General features: G+C 51.1%; 1 protein-coding gene across 10 annotated transcripts in view; it reads right to left on the reverse strand.

Moving 5' to 3' along the window:
* The window catches only part of SBNO2 (strawberry notch homolog 2), a 51,683-nt gene that overhangs the window by 122 nt on the left and 36,877 nt on the right, over positions 1–14,684 (reverse strand). For 9 of the 10 annotated variants that reach the window (XM_015886266.2, XM_015886265.2, XM_015886263.2 and 6 more), the window contains 22 exons: positions 14,496–14,639; positions 14,070–14,187; positions 13,783–13,888; positions 13,166–13,319; positions 12,610–12,786; positions 12,033–12,130; positions 9,735–9,817; positions 8,536–8,736; positions 8,257–8,432; positions 7,932–8,063; positions 7,555–7,690; positions 6,793–6,905; positions 5,840–5,911; positions 5,366–5,474; positions 5,009–5,083; positions 4,508–4,651; positions 4,185–4,279; positions 3,735–3,827; positions 3,506–3,637; positions 3,200–3,276; positions 2,851–3,041; positions 7–2,518 (listed from right to left, as the gene is read on the reverse strand). In XM_015886266.2, the coding sequence (XP_015741752.1) occupies positions 1,902–2,518; positions 2,851–3,041; positions 3,200–3,276; positions 3,506–3,637; positions 3,735–3,827; positions 4,185–4,279; positions 4,508–4,651; positions 5,009–5,083; positions 5,366–5,474; positions 5,840–5,911; positions 6,793–6,905; positions 7,555–7,690; positions 7,932–8,063; positions 8,257–8,432; positions 8,536–8,736; positions 9,735–9,817; positions 12,033–12,130; positions 12,610–12,786; positions 13,166–13,319; positions 13,783–13,888; positions 14,070–14,187; positions 14,496–14,639 (3,243 nt within the window). In that variant the 3' untranslated portion in view covers positions 7–1,901. Of the gene's footprint in view, positions 1–6; positions 2,519–2,850; positions 3,042–3,199; positions 3,277–3,505; positions 3,638–3,734; positions 3,828–4,184; positions 4,280–4,507; positions 4,652–5,008; positions 5,084–5,365; positions 5,475–5,839; positions 5,912–6,792; positions 6,906–7,554; positions 7,691–7,931; positions 8,064–8,256; positions 8,433–8,535; positions 8,737–9,734; positions 9,818–12,032; positions 12,131–12,609; positions 12,787–13,165; positions 13,320–13,782; positions 13,889–14,069; positions 14,188–14,495; positions 14,640–14,684 lie in introns of those variants that run through there. The other variant, XM_015886273.2, reaches the window with a different exon arrangement.

Below are 14,684 nucleotides of genomic sequence, written 5' to 3' on the forward strand. Positions count from 1 at the left end.
CAACAAAAAAAAAACCCCAATCTCTTTACATATATATACATCTCAATTAATTATAAATACGCATAGAAAATAAAACCCAAAGGCAAAACGACAAGCGGATTAAAAAGTGCTAACAAAAAGGGAAGAAAAAAGAGGGACTGGTTTAAAAATACATACAATCAGTAGGACAACTGCATAATAATTTAGTTAAAAGATGTCGTTAGGTATAATTAACCCTGATAAAAAGGATCAGGGCAGGGAGGGGGTTCCTTGAAGGTGCTCTCTGTCTTTGAGATAAGGGGAGAAGGGATAATTGCATATATGTTAACATGGTGTGTTAAAGCTGCCACGTGGGGCTCTGTTAACGTGGCACAGTGGTGGGCAAAGGGCACCTGGGTGGGAATACCTCGTTGTGATTCCTGAGTTGGAGTCTCTCTGAAATAGGTTTTTCTTGGTATCTTTTTTCCCTCGTCGTTGAGAATTCAGCCAGTGCCAAGTGAGTGAATGTGAGCTGGGAAATACTTTAAATAGGAGGGGAAAGGGAGAGCCCTGCTCTGCTGGGAGCTCAGGGGGAGGCAGGAGCTCCTGTCTTTGGTGTGGGCTGTGAGGTAAGGAGGGTTCCTTGGATATGGGCTGGTGGGGGGGCAGGGAGCCCCATGGGCTGCCCCTGCTCTCAGCGCATCAGGGTGGGCAGCCCCCAAGTCTCTGGGGTTGCAGCGACCCACGGCGCTTCCCAGAGCCAGGGCTCTGTGTCTGGAGGGGCTGAGGAGCACATGAAAAGCTGCAGCCCCTCAAGACTGACCTGCTGGCCCCTCCGGGTCCTTGCCAAGAGATGGGCCAGTTGGGGAGGGGGCTCACATCCTTCCCTTGAAAGCATCGTGGTGCTGCTCCCAGTGACACCCAGGTGACTGAAGGCAGAGAACAGATGCAGAAGGGAGGATGCAGAGCTGCCAACCCCCTGCCACACTCCTCAGGTAAAGCAGAGAAAACAAAAGACACATCCCGGGACCTGCCGAGGTGTGAGGTGTGGAACAGGGCAGGCAGCGGAGCCTTCTGTGCTGGGGGGGGGCAGCTGCCCACCCTGCTGCTGGGGCAGGTGGGGATCTGGGGCAGTGCAGTGCAAAGCAGATGTTTGCTCTTTGGTATTGGAGGTTGGATTTGGAGCATGAGCAGCAATACTGCACGTCCCTGTGCTTGCCAGGGAACTCTCCTTGAGGCTGAGAGCTGGGTGATGCCAGTCATCCCTTATCCCAGCCAAGAAGCAGCACAGGGCTGGGGAGGGAGGCCAGGACAAAAAAAAAAGCACAGGACAGCAAAATGTGGGAAAAGCAAAACATGGGAAAAGCACGGCCAGCTGCAGCAGCCCTGCAGGCTCAGGAGAGGTCAATGGGACTCAGCCCCATTGCTCCAGGCAATCCCTGCATGGTCACAGCATGTCTGAGCTGTGCCACTATCCTGGTGCTGGTGCAGTCAGCTCCTGCAGCTCCTGCAAAGCTGAGGGTGGGGGGGGGCTGCAGCTGCAGAGCTCTGGGCTGGGAGAGGCACAACCTGGCTTGGAAACTCAGTAGTCTGCAGGGGATGGGTGTCTCTCCTCGGTCTCACGCAGCACTGACCCGTGAGCAGGACTTGAACACAGCAGAGACCATCAGTCCAGATCAGCTGAACTTGGCAGCACTCAACCACCCCCAAGCACGTTATATACAAATCTATACACGCCTGACTGTATATTATATATAAATAATCTTTGCTTTAAGGAACTATAGTTTTGTTTGGTTGGGTTTTTTTTTCTTCCCTCCAAAAAAAAAAATAATAATAATCAGTCCAAACCAGTAGAAAAAGCCAAGGGCTGCCCAGCCTTCATCTCTGCACCAAAGGACGTGGATTTGCAGTGGCTGAGTGTCACCCTGTGCATTCAGAGGCTCTCAGAAGTTTGGGAAAAGCCCACTGAACTGGATCACACTCTGTCTCTCTTGGGGGAGTATGTTCTCTTGTGGAGCCCCATTGAACGTCCTCAGCATGTCCTCCAGGATCTCTCTGAAATTGATATTTCCATCCTGTTGGATAAAATCTTCCTGTTGTTGCAGAGTCTGTGAGGGCTCAGGGTGAGGCAGGGGTTGATGTTCTTGCAGTGAAGAGCTCAGAGGCACGCTCCCCTCCAGGATGGTGTCCGGGCTCTTGAAGGCAGAAAGGTGGCTGAAGCCAAAGGGAGAGCTGTGCTGCTGGTGGGGCTGGAGCACGGGCTCTGGGGGGAAGCACAGAGCACTGGGCTCAGGGTTCATCATGTCAGGAATGCTGTCGCTGGGAGGGCTGTAGGTCAGGTCCAGGATCTCATCCTGGCGCAGGGAGTGCTGGGGTAGGGGGAGCCCGGGTGCTGTTTGCGTGAGGTCCAGGGGCTGCTGCAGCATGTGCAGGGGGAGGGAGAACTGCAGGCTCTGCTCTTGTGCCTGGAGGAGTCGGTTGTGCTTCCGCTTCACGTTCTCATCCATCTGCTTCAGCTCCTCCAGCACCTTACGGACACAGCTCTCGGGGATCTTTATCCCTAAGGGAGGAACGTGCCTCAGTCCCCAGAGCACTTTGGGAAGGGAAGGGGAGCTGTGGGGACAGAGGCAGAAGTACCAGGGCCCAATCATGGGGAGCACCTGCCATCCGCTCTGCCTCTTGGCCAGGCTGTGGAGCAGGGAGATGGGGCTGCAACCAAAGCTCTCACTCTGCCCAAACACATGTCAAGTGGCCTCAGCTGTCCAAGCATTACCAGGCCAAGACACAGCCCAATTCAGGAGTGGAACTGTGGCACTGGGCAGCTGGAACCCTTCCCTACTTCTCCTAGAACATCCCGTAATGCCCCCACTCCCTTCCCCACATTTCACCTACCGACTTGTTTCTTTTTCTCCTTGGTCTTGAGGCGGACGATCTGCAGATAGCTGGTGTTAGTGATGTCTGCCATGATGCTGGCAATCCTGTTCCACACCCTCAGCAGGGCTCCACACAGCATGTAGTAGTGACGCAGGCGCATGCCCTGGAAACACTCTTTCCCCTCCTTGATCAGCTTGCAGCTCCTGTTCCTTCAAATGGGAGAAAACAACCTGAATTTACACCCAGTGCCTGCACAGCACATCCCCCACTCACTGCCACAGCCCAGACCCCAACAACACTGTTGGGAAGCACAGGACAAACCCCCCCACCCTGAGAGCTGGGCTGGTTTGGGCTGTGCATCCCTTACCAGACTGCATGGTTGCACTTTTTCAAGGAGAAGTGATAACAGCTCTCCCAGTGCTCCTTGGCTTCCTCAGGTGTCACCTGCAGAAGAAGGAAATACAGGCAGAGGTCAGGATTTTCCACTGTCTGACATATAGCTGATACCTGAAATCCAGGACTGGGAGTCAGCACACCCAGGTGCTAACACTGGTTCTGCCTGACACACAGTAGGGATATAAGAAGGTGTAAAGGGGTTACATGAATGTCCTTCAGCCAGCCCCGCTCAGAGTAAGATGCTCGTCCCTCTCCCCACGCTGCAGCTCCTACCAACCTGCCGGTACTTCTTGTGCAGACTATCTAAGCTCTCAGGCTGGCTCTGCTTCCCAATATTTGGCTTGTAGAGGATGAAGTTCTTGCCACGGCCCTGCTCTGCCAGCAGACAGGTGTATTTGTTGCCTCGGGTCTGTTGGGGAAGACACAGCCCAATGGTCATGACAGGCCTCCTCTGAGGAGCTGTCCTCTCAGCTGAGGAGTCATCCTGGCAGAGCCCAAGAACATACCTTGTAGGAGAGGTAGAACCCATCATAGGATCCTGTCAGTTTCAGTGATTTCTCATAAGCTTCCTCCCACTTCAGTCCTCTGTCAACGCTGATCTAAATGAGGACAAACATGGATTCTCTAACTTCAGAGCATGGGACAAAAACATCAATATCTGTCTCACGAAACACAGCCTTCTCAGCACAAACTTGGTGCTGCTGCAGCCTGGAAACAGGCTCTGCCAGGCTACGCTACAGGGCATTACAGCCCAGAGAGCCCTTAGGCAGCACAGCACTCTCCTTGCCTCCTCTGTGTGACTCCCAGCATCAGTGACCTGCTCAGGACCACAGCAAATGTGACACAAGCACAACAAACAGCCATGGGGCAGGGGGAGGGATCCAGCCGTTCACAGCTCCAGCATGGGAAGCAACAGAGAAGACTGGACTGCAGAGATAGCAGTGCAGGCTGCCTACCTTATAAAACACAACCTGCCCATCCTGCGGATGCCCAGGGGTCAGGAAGATCTCCTTGCTTTCCTCATAGATCTCATCAATTCCTGGAGCTAAATCTGTAGCACAAAGAAAGACCAAAACACATGCCCAGGTGTAAGATCCATCTCCCTGTGCCACCTCCTCTTCCAGCACAGGAGTCTCAGGATCTGTGCTATGTGGGGCTGGGACCCTCCAGCACCTAAGAAGGCGATGAGGACAGAGGAATAGCCAATGGTCAGAACAGGGAGGAGCAGGAAACCTCAGGGGTGCAGTATAAGAAGCCTGATCACCCCTTTCCTCCTTACCTAGGATGCCCATGTCATATTTGCCCTCCTTCTTGTCCTTTTCAATCAAATAGTCAAAGGTATCAGAGAAATACTGGAACAGCATGTTCTGCTTGTCCACCTCCAAGCCCAGGATCCGGTTGAGGAACTTGGTTATGGAGCAGTCTACAAGAATGAAGCACAGCAGAGAAGACTGAGCAGCTGGCAGAGCAGCACATTCCCAAAGACATCCAAAAAGAGAATCCCCACCCTTCCTTAGAGCAGCACAGCAGCATTGCATAAGAGAGCAGCCCAAGGGCTGGTCCTCCAGGCTGTCAGCTGCCAGGTTGCTGCAGGGAAATGCAATCTGCAGTGTGGACTAAACCCAACAGGACTCTGCCCTCACAGCAGCAGTACCATGTTCTGCCATGGCTGCACAGAAAGCTCTCTGAGGCTGTGTTCTGGTGCAGATGGGGTGGGAGGGCCACAACAATGTCTCTACCATTTCTCCCTTACATTGGCCAGGAAAAATATGACACGTACCTTTCTCTATCGAGACAGTGCCATACTTCAACTGATTGCAGCAGATTCCCACAGAGATAAGACCTTGCTTCATTTCTGGAAAAAAAAAGAAAGCAACTTGAGTATTTTAGAGCCACCCCATCCCTAACAGTAAAACTCTTCCCCCCATTATTTCACAGCTAAGTCTGCCCCACATCCATTTTCCCCTTTGCTTGGCAAGATGACACACATCTGCATGAGCACTGAGACATCAGATCAGTGGCAGTGCTCCTTCTGAGCTGCTCCCAGCTGCTGCTTGCTTTCTTTGGACATCCCACCCCTGAGATCAACCTGGCCAGAAAGATGCAGCAGGAACCCTGGAGCTGATGATATTCTTACCCTGGAAAAATGCAGCCTCTCCTCTCTCATAGCTCTTGGGCACAGGAACTCTGTTCTCCGTGTAGTTGAGGATAGTGAACAGAACTCTGTCTAGTGCTTTATTCCCATACTGTGAAAGGAGACAAGAGTAACGCATGGGAGGAAACAACTTGCAGAGAAATCCCACTGAGAGAGGGCTGTGCTGAGGGATACTGTGGGTCAGGGACATACCCTGTCCCCAGAGCCCAGAGTGCAGGACCCCGCACACCCTCATCCAGCAATGACACCAGCTGCCCTGGGGACAGGGACTGCTCCCTGGCAGAGCAACTCAGTTCTGAATGCCACACTTGGGGTGCCGGCTGCTGATGCTGCTAGCCCAGATCCTGCCTGTAGGTGCCAGCAGTGATCTGCCTGTCCCTGGCTCCTACTGAAGGCACTGGCTTATTGCTTTGACCCCTCCTCAGCTGAGCTACCCTGAGAACAGCCGCAAGTTACCTTATTCTCAAAGTTGTATCTGCTGAGGTCTCGAGTTTCTGTAGCCCGTCTGTCACCATGAGTTAAGGCACCCTAGAAAGACAGACCAAGCAAAAAGTTCTTGCTTTTAGCTGATGCAAAACACCTGCCAAGCACGGCCAAATGCTGCGGTTTAACTGGGCAGCTGCTCAGCACCGCAGTGTCACTACAGTCCCTGAGCAGCAGCTGCCCCCTGGCCAACTCCTCACAGTTCCTAAAGTTTTTTCACCTGATCTCATATCCTATGGAGTAGCCCTTTGTGAGTGCAGGTCAGCTGCCCTGGGTCTGCCCCACCCCCATCCCAGCTCCCCTCACTGGTAGGACACTATGACAAGCTGAAATGTCCTTGGCTCTGCACAGCACTGCTCAGCAACAGCTAAAACACCAGCATTATCAGCACTGCTTTTCTCCCAAAGCCAAAACACAGCATCATACCAGACAGTATGAAACAAAAACCCACTGCTGTCTCAGCTGAAACCAGGACACCAAGGCCAGGCAGTACCAGAAGAGGTCTGATACTGAACGGGCTTTAGGCAAGCAGTGATTTTCTGGAATACTGGGACTTCACCAAAGTATCTGGGGATTTATCAGAGGGGAATTAAAATGAAACAGAGACTAATTAATTATTCCATATGTTATTTCATTGGCTTTCTGGAAATAGGTGGGTGTGAACTCCTGTGATAGTATGGGGGGAATTCCAGCATCTGGAATTCTGCTTCCCTCAGTATCCTCCTGTTGCCTCAATTATTCTTCACTTCCTTTCCCAAATCTTAGGATGTTAAAGGCCTTCTGCATTCCTCAACTGCAATGCTTTCAAGTCAGGCGGTGATGCAATCCCTCCCACTACTTACAGTGGCCATGCCAGTAAGAATATTGGAATGGAAGCCATTCAGAAAGAAGTTGAAGCAGTGATTTATTTGCTGCAGGGCACTTACTAGGCTCTCCAGACGCTTTGCCACAATGGATGCAAACCTCCTCTCTCCAGCTAGTTCAGAGATAAGGAAGACATACTCTGGAGCAGAAACTTGGTTTGATCGATGCGTTCGACCTACAGGGACACGAGAACAGAAGGGAAAGGAGAGGTTGGTACAACCTGTCTGGTAATGAAGAGAAGCTGAGCACAAGGTGAGACACAAAACATCTTTCCATGTCATGCTCATTTCAAATTAGGTCTTTCCTTTGGGGGAAAAGGACAGAGGCACAGCTGCATTCATCATTCTGTTGCTGCTGAGACCTTGCCAGAGTTGAGTTTATAGCGCTCACAATCCGGGTTTGAGCTACAGAGTGCACTAATTCTTTTGTGCTCATGTACTGAGGAACTTGCTCTTCTTCTCATCCTACAGAGTCTCTACAGGATGGCACAGAAACCTTCAAGCACGTTTACGGGCATGCCCTGTGCTCCCATGTATAGATAAGAAGGCTTATCCCCTTCCATACTGCAAACTACTTCCAAAGTCAACACAAACCCTCCCCATAAGTTCAGTCAGACACAACGGCTTTGTGTTTGTATTGCCTCCCAAAGCAAAGCAGAGGAGCGCTGTGCTCTGAAAGGTGACCTCTCAAAAAGCTGCAGGACTGCAGCACCAGCCTGGCTCAGGAGGCTCCACACGCCTTTCCATTTCAGGGCTGCCTGAGGCTTCACCATCTGCAACATGTTTGGGGGAAGGGGGCAGTGACCAGAGACCCTCAGCCCTCACCAAACTGCTGAATGGCACGGTCTGCACTCCAGGGCAGCTCCAGTGTCATGTGGACCCGGCGCTTCTGGTTTTTCACCCGTCTGTCTGCTTGGAGAGAGATTCCTGAGCTGGAGGCCTCAGAGATTATTGCTACGAGCTGAGAGAGAGAGAGAACATATCAGAAAGGGGTGTGAGATCCTGGTATATTTGTAAAACAAAGGACAATGGCAGCCCACAGGCCTCCTTGTCACTTCCCAGCAGGACAGACACAGGAGACAGAAGGCACAGAGCTTTGCTGATCTAATGCTGGCAAGGCAAAAGCATGCAGAACCTTCCCTCACCTCTCTGCACACTCCATGCAGAGGTTTGGAGGTTTCAATGGCTCAGACCTAACTCACCTTCTCCCCATTCATAAAACGTTCCTTCTCCTTCAGGTTGACGTGGTCGATAGAGAGCCCTTGCTCTGCACGAGACTCAAACATGACAGAACCATCTGGCCTGCAAACCACCCGGCCTTTTCGTCCAGTCATCTGCACAGAAAAAAGGGGCTGTTATCAGAAAGGGCAGACCTGGACAGGGCACCAGTATGGGGTTTTTAGGAGATCAATCCATAACAGGACATCCAGACAGCCAGGAAGGAATGCAAGCTCTCTTCCAGCTCTCTGCTGGCCCCTTTTCCTGTCACCTAGTGCCACCCAAATATGCTCTACTGTGAAGGAGTACCTCAGCCACGTGCTCCGGTCCCCCAAAGTGATTGATCAGTTCATCCAAGGTATTGAGAGGTAGCTCTTTGCCCAGTGCTTTTACTTTTGCTAGTAGGTCCTGCTTCATCTTTTCCACGTGCTCCAGTTCTCTCAGGCCATGCATTTCTTTATGGGAAGGCAGCATGTGAAAATTACCTGTAAATGAAATGCAAAAGTTGAGAGTCATCTGGAAATTGCGAATCAGAGGAGATCCCATTAGTGAGAAGGGAGCCAATCCCATCCTGCTGGCTCTGCTTACTTCTGCTCTCGGTCACAAAGCCATTGAAGGCGTGCTCAATGAAGATGACATCGTCGGTCTCAAGCACAGACTCTGGGGAGGAGTTGAAGTCACTGTCGAGCCCCATGTCAGAGTCGGTGCTGCTGTCATCGCTGATCTTGATCACCCCCATTGGGTCACACATGCCCTTCAGAGCCTTGGTGCAGCGGCCCCTCTGCTTGCCTGCAAGGGAGAATGAGCAGGGTCAGCCTTGAACAAAAACAGCAAGTGCCAGCTCAGAAAGGGGAGAAGAGATCACAATACAGCTGAGCCTGCCCTCAGTGAAAGGCTGATCTCAGAGAGAGAAAGCCTCCTGAGCATGGCAGGACAGATAGGAAGGGAGGGAGAAAGGGGGAAGGAGAGAGAAAGGAAGAGAGAGAAAGGAAGAACAAGGCAATTTGCATCAGGGCTGCAGCTGATCGCACACGTCAGGATAACACACATCTGGTGATAAGCAGTGCTGACTCCTCAGCAGAAGGAGCCCGCAGGTCTGGCTGCCTCCAGAGGAATGAGCAAGCAGTGGGAAGGTGACAGTGTTTTGGTGTTTGCAGATGGGACGTCGTTTACTTCCAAGCACAGTAAGACACGCCTCTGCCATGTGAGAGGGTTCACAAAAATCAGCTTGCAGTGGCTGCTCTGCAACAGCAACCTGCCAGGAAAACCTCCACAATCTGCCTGTGCTGCTGTCCACCCTTCCTCCCATCCCACTGGAGGAGAAATTCCCCAACTGCTCTTACCTGCAGCCACAGCATCAGCAGGGAAGTCATTTCCTTTTCCCCCATGACACCTGCCATGCTACAAATAAGGGGCAGTGGAGAAGCCCCTCGCTGCAAGAGGGAAAGGTGCAGCCAGGACTGCTGCGCTGCCTGCCCACCAGTCCAGGGAAGGAAGCAGCCATGGGAAGGGGAGCAGCTGCTGGGCAAGTGGTGGAGGCTCAGCCCTACGCTGGTGGCAGGGAGTGGGTTAGGGGAGGAGGGGGTGATGACCTACAGGGCTGCTGTCCTCCAGGAGAGAGGAGGTGACAGGTGATGTGCGGAGGGGGGGGTGGGCAAACTGAAACCAGGGCAGAGCAGCAAATGCATGAAATAGGGAAAGGGGAAAAAGGAAAAGAAAAAGCTGAGTGGCTGGGGTGAAGCAGCAAGGCAGGAGGTCAAATGCTGGGCAGTGGAGTGTGCTCTTACGTTTTCTTTTAATGCCAGTTCCTTTTTCTCTCTTTCTTTTGGTTGAAGGAAAGTGCTTCTGAATTAGTGATAGAAAGACGCCTCTGAAAGTAAGATGCAAAATTTATTCTAGCCACCAGGAACATCGCTGGTCATCACGTAGCAACGTGTATCTGAGATAGCAGCACATTACATCTAAGAGGGGTAAATCCAGCATCACAACTACAGCATGTGGTCAGCCAGCCACTGCTATGGCATGGCTCTCCAGACAGAATGAGATCTGCACAGCAGATCCCCAGCTGTGGGACAGGCGTGCTGAGGGCAGGCTGTGCACTCAGTGCTGGGAATGCTGTGCTGCAGCCTTCCTGCTGGAGAGGGGCCACAAAAGCAGAGCAGACCCTGGGTTCCATGCTGCCATGTGGCGTGCCAGAGTTCTGAGACCTTTATAACTAGGAGGGAGTTTGACACAGGAAACACGATCCTGGGAAGCTGTTACATCACTTGTGAAAAATGCAGTCAGTCCCAGTCCCTCTCTGTGTTCTGACAGCAGAGACCACTGTCGGGCTGTCCAACAAATGCACTCCACCAAGTCCTTTGGTTAACTGGACATGGGCCCACCTGCCCACTGAACAGAGCAAAGTGACATGGGAAAAGTGGTGGTTTCAGGTGAATGGGGCAATCAGAAGGTGTGGGAATTAAATGTGGTTTGCTCTGCAAAGAAAAGAGCAAATGCTTAAACGCTGGTTGGGTTGGATGGGGATGAACCCCCAGTGCAATGAGAGGGCAGTGCTGAATGAGCTCTGGTTGAGAAATAAAATATATATGTTGAAAGCAAAAGCTGAGAGGTGTGGACATGACAACTCGCCTGTGGGAGAAAGTGGCTGTGTTGGGAACTGGGAAAGGGCTGTAAGACCCTCAGTGTGAGGGGTGGAAGGACACAGCCCTGCTCTGTGAAGGGGCAGAGCCCTGGGCTGGCTGCTGAGGGACTGCAGTGATGTGGCACCATCGGCCCTTCTGCCTTGTGTGCTGGTGTGAGCCGTGGTACACAATGCAAAGCTCACTCTCAGGTCTGGAGCCTCTCTGCCACTGACCTTGCTCATTTTCCTCCCCCGCTTTCCCTGTGAACAAAGGGCTGGGCTGGTATTCACTCACTGAGCAATCAGCTCACTTTTAACTCTGTTTCTCGGCATCTTTTAAGCAACTGCTTCTTCCCAGCACACTCCCCTTGAGAAATCCCCTGAAGTGCTGTAAAACCAGGACGCTGCAATTAGACGCTCTGGCAGATGCCAGAGGACATCCAGTTATCTGAGCAATGCTGCTGAGCCAACTGCTCCTGCCTCTGAAAGCAGGGACAGAGCTGAGCAGTGCGTGTGATCAGTAACAGAGCTTTTCTCTTTGAAAAGCTGAGAGGCTCAAAGGGGCGACACGGTTCTCTCACTGAGTTCCTCTGAATTTGGAGATGCAAAAATCAGTTGAAAAGGCCAAATCGATTCAAGCAGTTACAGATTTGCCTTGCACGCTGTCACCAAGCTGTATTTGTATTTCAGGGGTGGATTTGAGGTAGCAGAGACTGACACAGGCTAACACAGAGCCTCCCATAGGAGTGGAGGTCTGAACTTGGTCTGAACTGGACATGCACTGTCCATGGCATCACTCACTGCTTTCACCTGCATTAAAACCCATTTCAAATGACAACAGCAATAGTTCTGCTGCCTGCAGAAGACACACAACTGAATCCATCACCTCACTGTATAGGAGCAGCCTGGGGACAGGCTGGCAATGTGAAAGGTGCCAAAATGAGGGGGAGCATACCTCAACCTCTGCCAGGACAGCACGAATCTTGCTGCTGACTTCACTGCCAGTCTCCTCAGCTGGGAAGAACTATAGAAACTTAAACCCCTTGGGTCTCTGCCCCCTCCCACCACTCCAGCAGTGCTGCCTTGTGGCACCATCCCAGCCTCTGCCACGACATGAGATTTTCTCACTTGTTTCTTCAGTGTCAACAGCACTGTTTTCTTGATTCAGACTCCCACAAACCAGACCTGAGCCCACGATTCTGACCCTCCTATACCTGCTGGTTCTTTTCTGTGTGCAAAAGACCTTAACAAATCCAGGACCTGCCCCAAAGTCACACTAAAGAAACTGTGCCTCAATAACACAACAAAGAGTCCTCTCCATTTACAGCTCCTGTAAGGTGAGGCCTTTATGAGACTGGATTTGTGGAACTGCAGGTTCTAAATGGCCCCAGGGTAGGGCTTTCTGTCGCATGCCTCCCATGCATCCCCTCCACAGAAAGAAAAGAAAGGAGTTTTAACTCACTCTGCAGCAGAAACAAAACAATTGAGATGCCCATCATTCTCATCCAGGACTTCTCGGGTTCGAGCTTCCCCAGTGGACTGCAGGCCAATGACAATGCACTGCAGGGAAACACAAGGATGGCATAGCTGGGGTCAGGGCAAGCACCTACAGGCTCAAGAGGCTGCTTCTCATGGTTGCAGGCACATCTTCCTTTAGCTCAGTCAAAGCATGTGGGGCTGTAGCAAGGCTGCTGATGAAGAACCATCTTCCAAACCTCTCTGCACACCACTGAGGGGATGACTTGCTTTCAGAAGCTGATTTTGCTAAGTAGATTCTGTCTGGAATCTCTAAATCACATCCTGGTAAATGTAAGGACAGGGCTGTGCTAAAGGTGAAACACCTGGAACCACTTGTAGCTTGAACATGACCCATGTTCACCAGAAGCAAACAGCTTCAGGAGGTGATATTAACTCCCCAATATAGATTACTGCAAATGTCCCCAGAAACAATTAACTCTCTTTGGTTACAGACAACAAAACTTCCCTTGGAATCTAAGCCTGACAGCTGCTGCCTACACAGCCACCCTCCAATACCACACCTTGTCCTTTGCCAGCTCCTCCTTGGCAAGCTCAACGAGGCGTCGGACTTTAGCAGCAATGCAGAGATACTTGAAGAAGCGCTGGTGAGCTGACCAGAACTGACCCCACAGGGATTTCCGAGACTCCAATCCGATCAGGTCAGCTGCCTGCTGGAACACCATCAAGGCCTCTGCCCACTGCAGATGGTACAGAGAAAGATTGAGTTAATATCTTGTTTCTCATTACTGCTTGTACGTGCAATCGTTAGAACAGTCTGGGGTTTGATAATCTGATTTAACTTCAGCGCTGATGCTGCTGTGTTAGACTGAGCACACAGTCTGCTCATTCTCTTTCTGTGTTAACATGATGCTGCAAGCTCTGGTTTGCAAACACAGAACTTGTAAATCAAAGTAAAAAGAAGTACAAGACTACTTCATCTTATGAAAGCTGAGGGCATGCACCCTAAGTTCATGGTCATGGCCCTGTCCAGAGTCTTCAGTCCCTCCCACAGAACAAGAGGCAATGCCCCATCCACATTTATACACTGGTCTCCCCACTGCAGTGGGACCAGCTCACCAACTTTGCTGCTTTGTCATAGACAATCTTGTACTGCTGGTCCAGTGGGATCTCCTCAATCCTGAAGGTCACTCCAGTGAAACTGAGCTGCCTGGCAATGTACATTCCGCTGACCTTCATGTCCATTGCCACGATCTCCATTGCACCAACTCCCCTGGAAGAAGGAGAAAGTTGTGAGACCTCCTTCCTATTCCACAAGGCACATGAGTGATTCCACAGAACAACTTCCCACGGCTCAAGCTGTCCTCAAACATGCATTACACCCATTTCCTAAAGGGGAAAACAACTCCTGCAGCTGTCCTTCCATTTGACTTTCTCTAGAAACTAAGAGGACAGCATCCAGCTTGTAAGGGTCCCATTGACCCCTATGGTTCTGCCCTTCCTCTAAGCATGTCCTGGCTATCTCTTCTGCTCTATAAAGGCTGACACTGTGCAGTTACAGAGTGTTCAGCCACAAGACTGTTGGGATTGCTTGGACTTCTCTTGTTTTCATGAGCAAATACGAACTCTCCATGAAGATACTGACTGTGTCTCTGGCCAACAATTATCTTCCAGGGACAAACAAAGACTGCCACAGAAGTTAAACCAGATGAAGAGGGATGCTGGACGTGACTTACCTCTTTTCAATTGCACGAAGGAACTCATCAAATGTTTGGAATGAGGTGCCCTCCCCCCAGATTCCCAGGCGGCTCATATAGATCATGTTTTTTGGCTCAGAAGCACCTGTTTGAACAGAATTCACTGTCAGCAAAACCACAGCAGTTGTAAACAGCGTTGACTCTAGCAAAGTGAGTGCCTAGAAGGATGCTTGCTTGCCATCATGTCTTACCAGACCCAGGGACCTTTCCAAGTACTGCCCTGGCATCTGCTCACACGGTGCCCCTCCATGCTGACAGAAGCTCACCTGTGGCACTGGCGTAAACAACCCTTGCTTGAGGCAGTTTGTTCTGAAGGTCCAACACTGCTTTGCCCATTTTAGTAGAGCTGGCATTTTTGGCTTTGTGGCATTCATCAAATACAATCTGAAAGTGAATGTCAGTTAAGGAGAAAGGACATCTTTTCATTGAGGATGGCAGAAAATACAACCCAGACTCCTCCAATCTGCTGAACAGCCAGTCCTGGCACGAATGCTGAAAAGGCCAATCTCAGCTGTGCTCTCCCACTCCTTCAATTCCACTGCACTGTGGAGGAGGACAGAAGGGCATGGGGAGGACATATGTTCATAAATATGCCCCACATAGTTGCTCCTGGTGCCCTCAACTGACCCCAAGCTCTTCCTTCCCACACAACCATCCGTTTTTCTCTATGTTTTTTGTTTAATAAAGGATACAACTCCATCAAAATTTTCCCTGCACCAATCCAAGATTTGTTTTAAGCGTGTCCTATGCTGCCCTCCTGCCTGGCTTTCACCAATCAGAGCAGAGTAAGTGGCAAAGAGGACTCCTTCTGAGGTAGCTGTGTCTCCATATCTAATCTGCAGAAAGAGGAAGAAAAAGAGCAAAGGGGCTTGTGACAATTG

The sequence above is a fragment of the Coturnix japonica genome, chromosome 28 (assembly GCF_001577835.2).
Source record: "Coturnix japonica isolate 7356 chromosome 28, Coturnix japonica 2.1, whole genome shotgun sequence".
NCBI classification, from domain to species: Eukaryota; Metazoa; Chordata; class Aves; order Galliformes; family Phasianidae; genus Coturnix; species Coturnix japonica.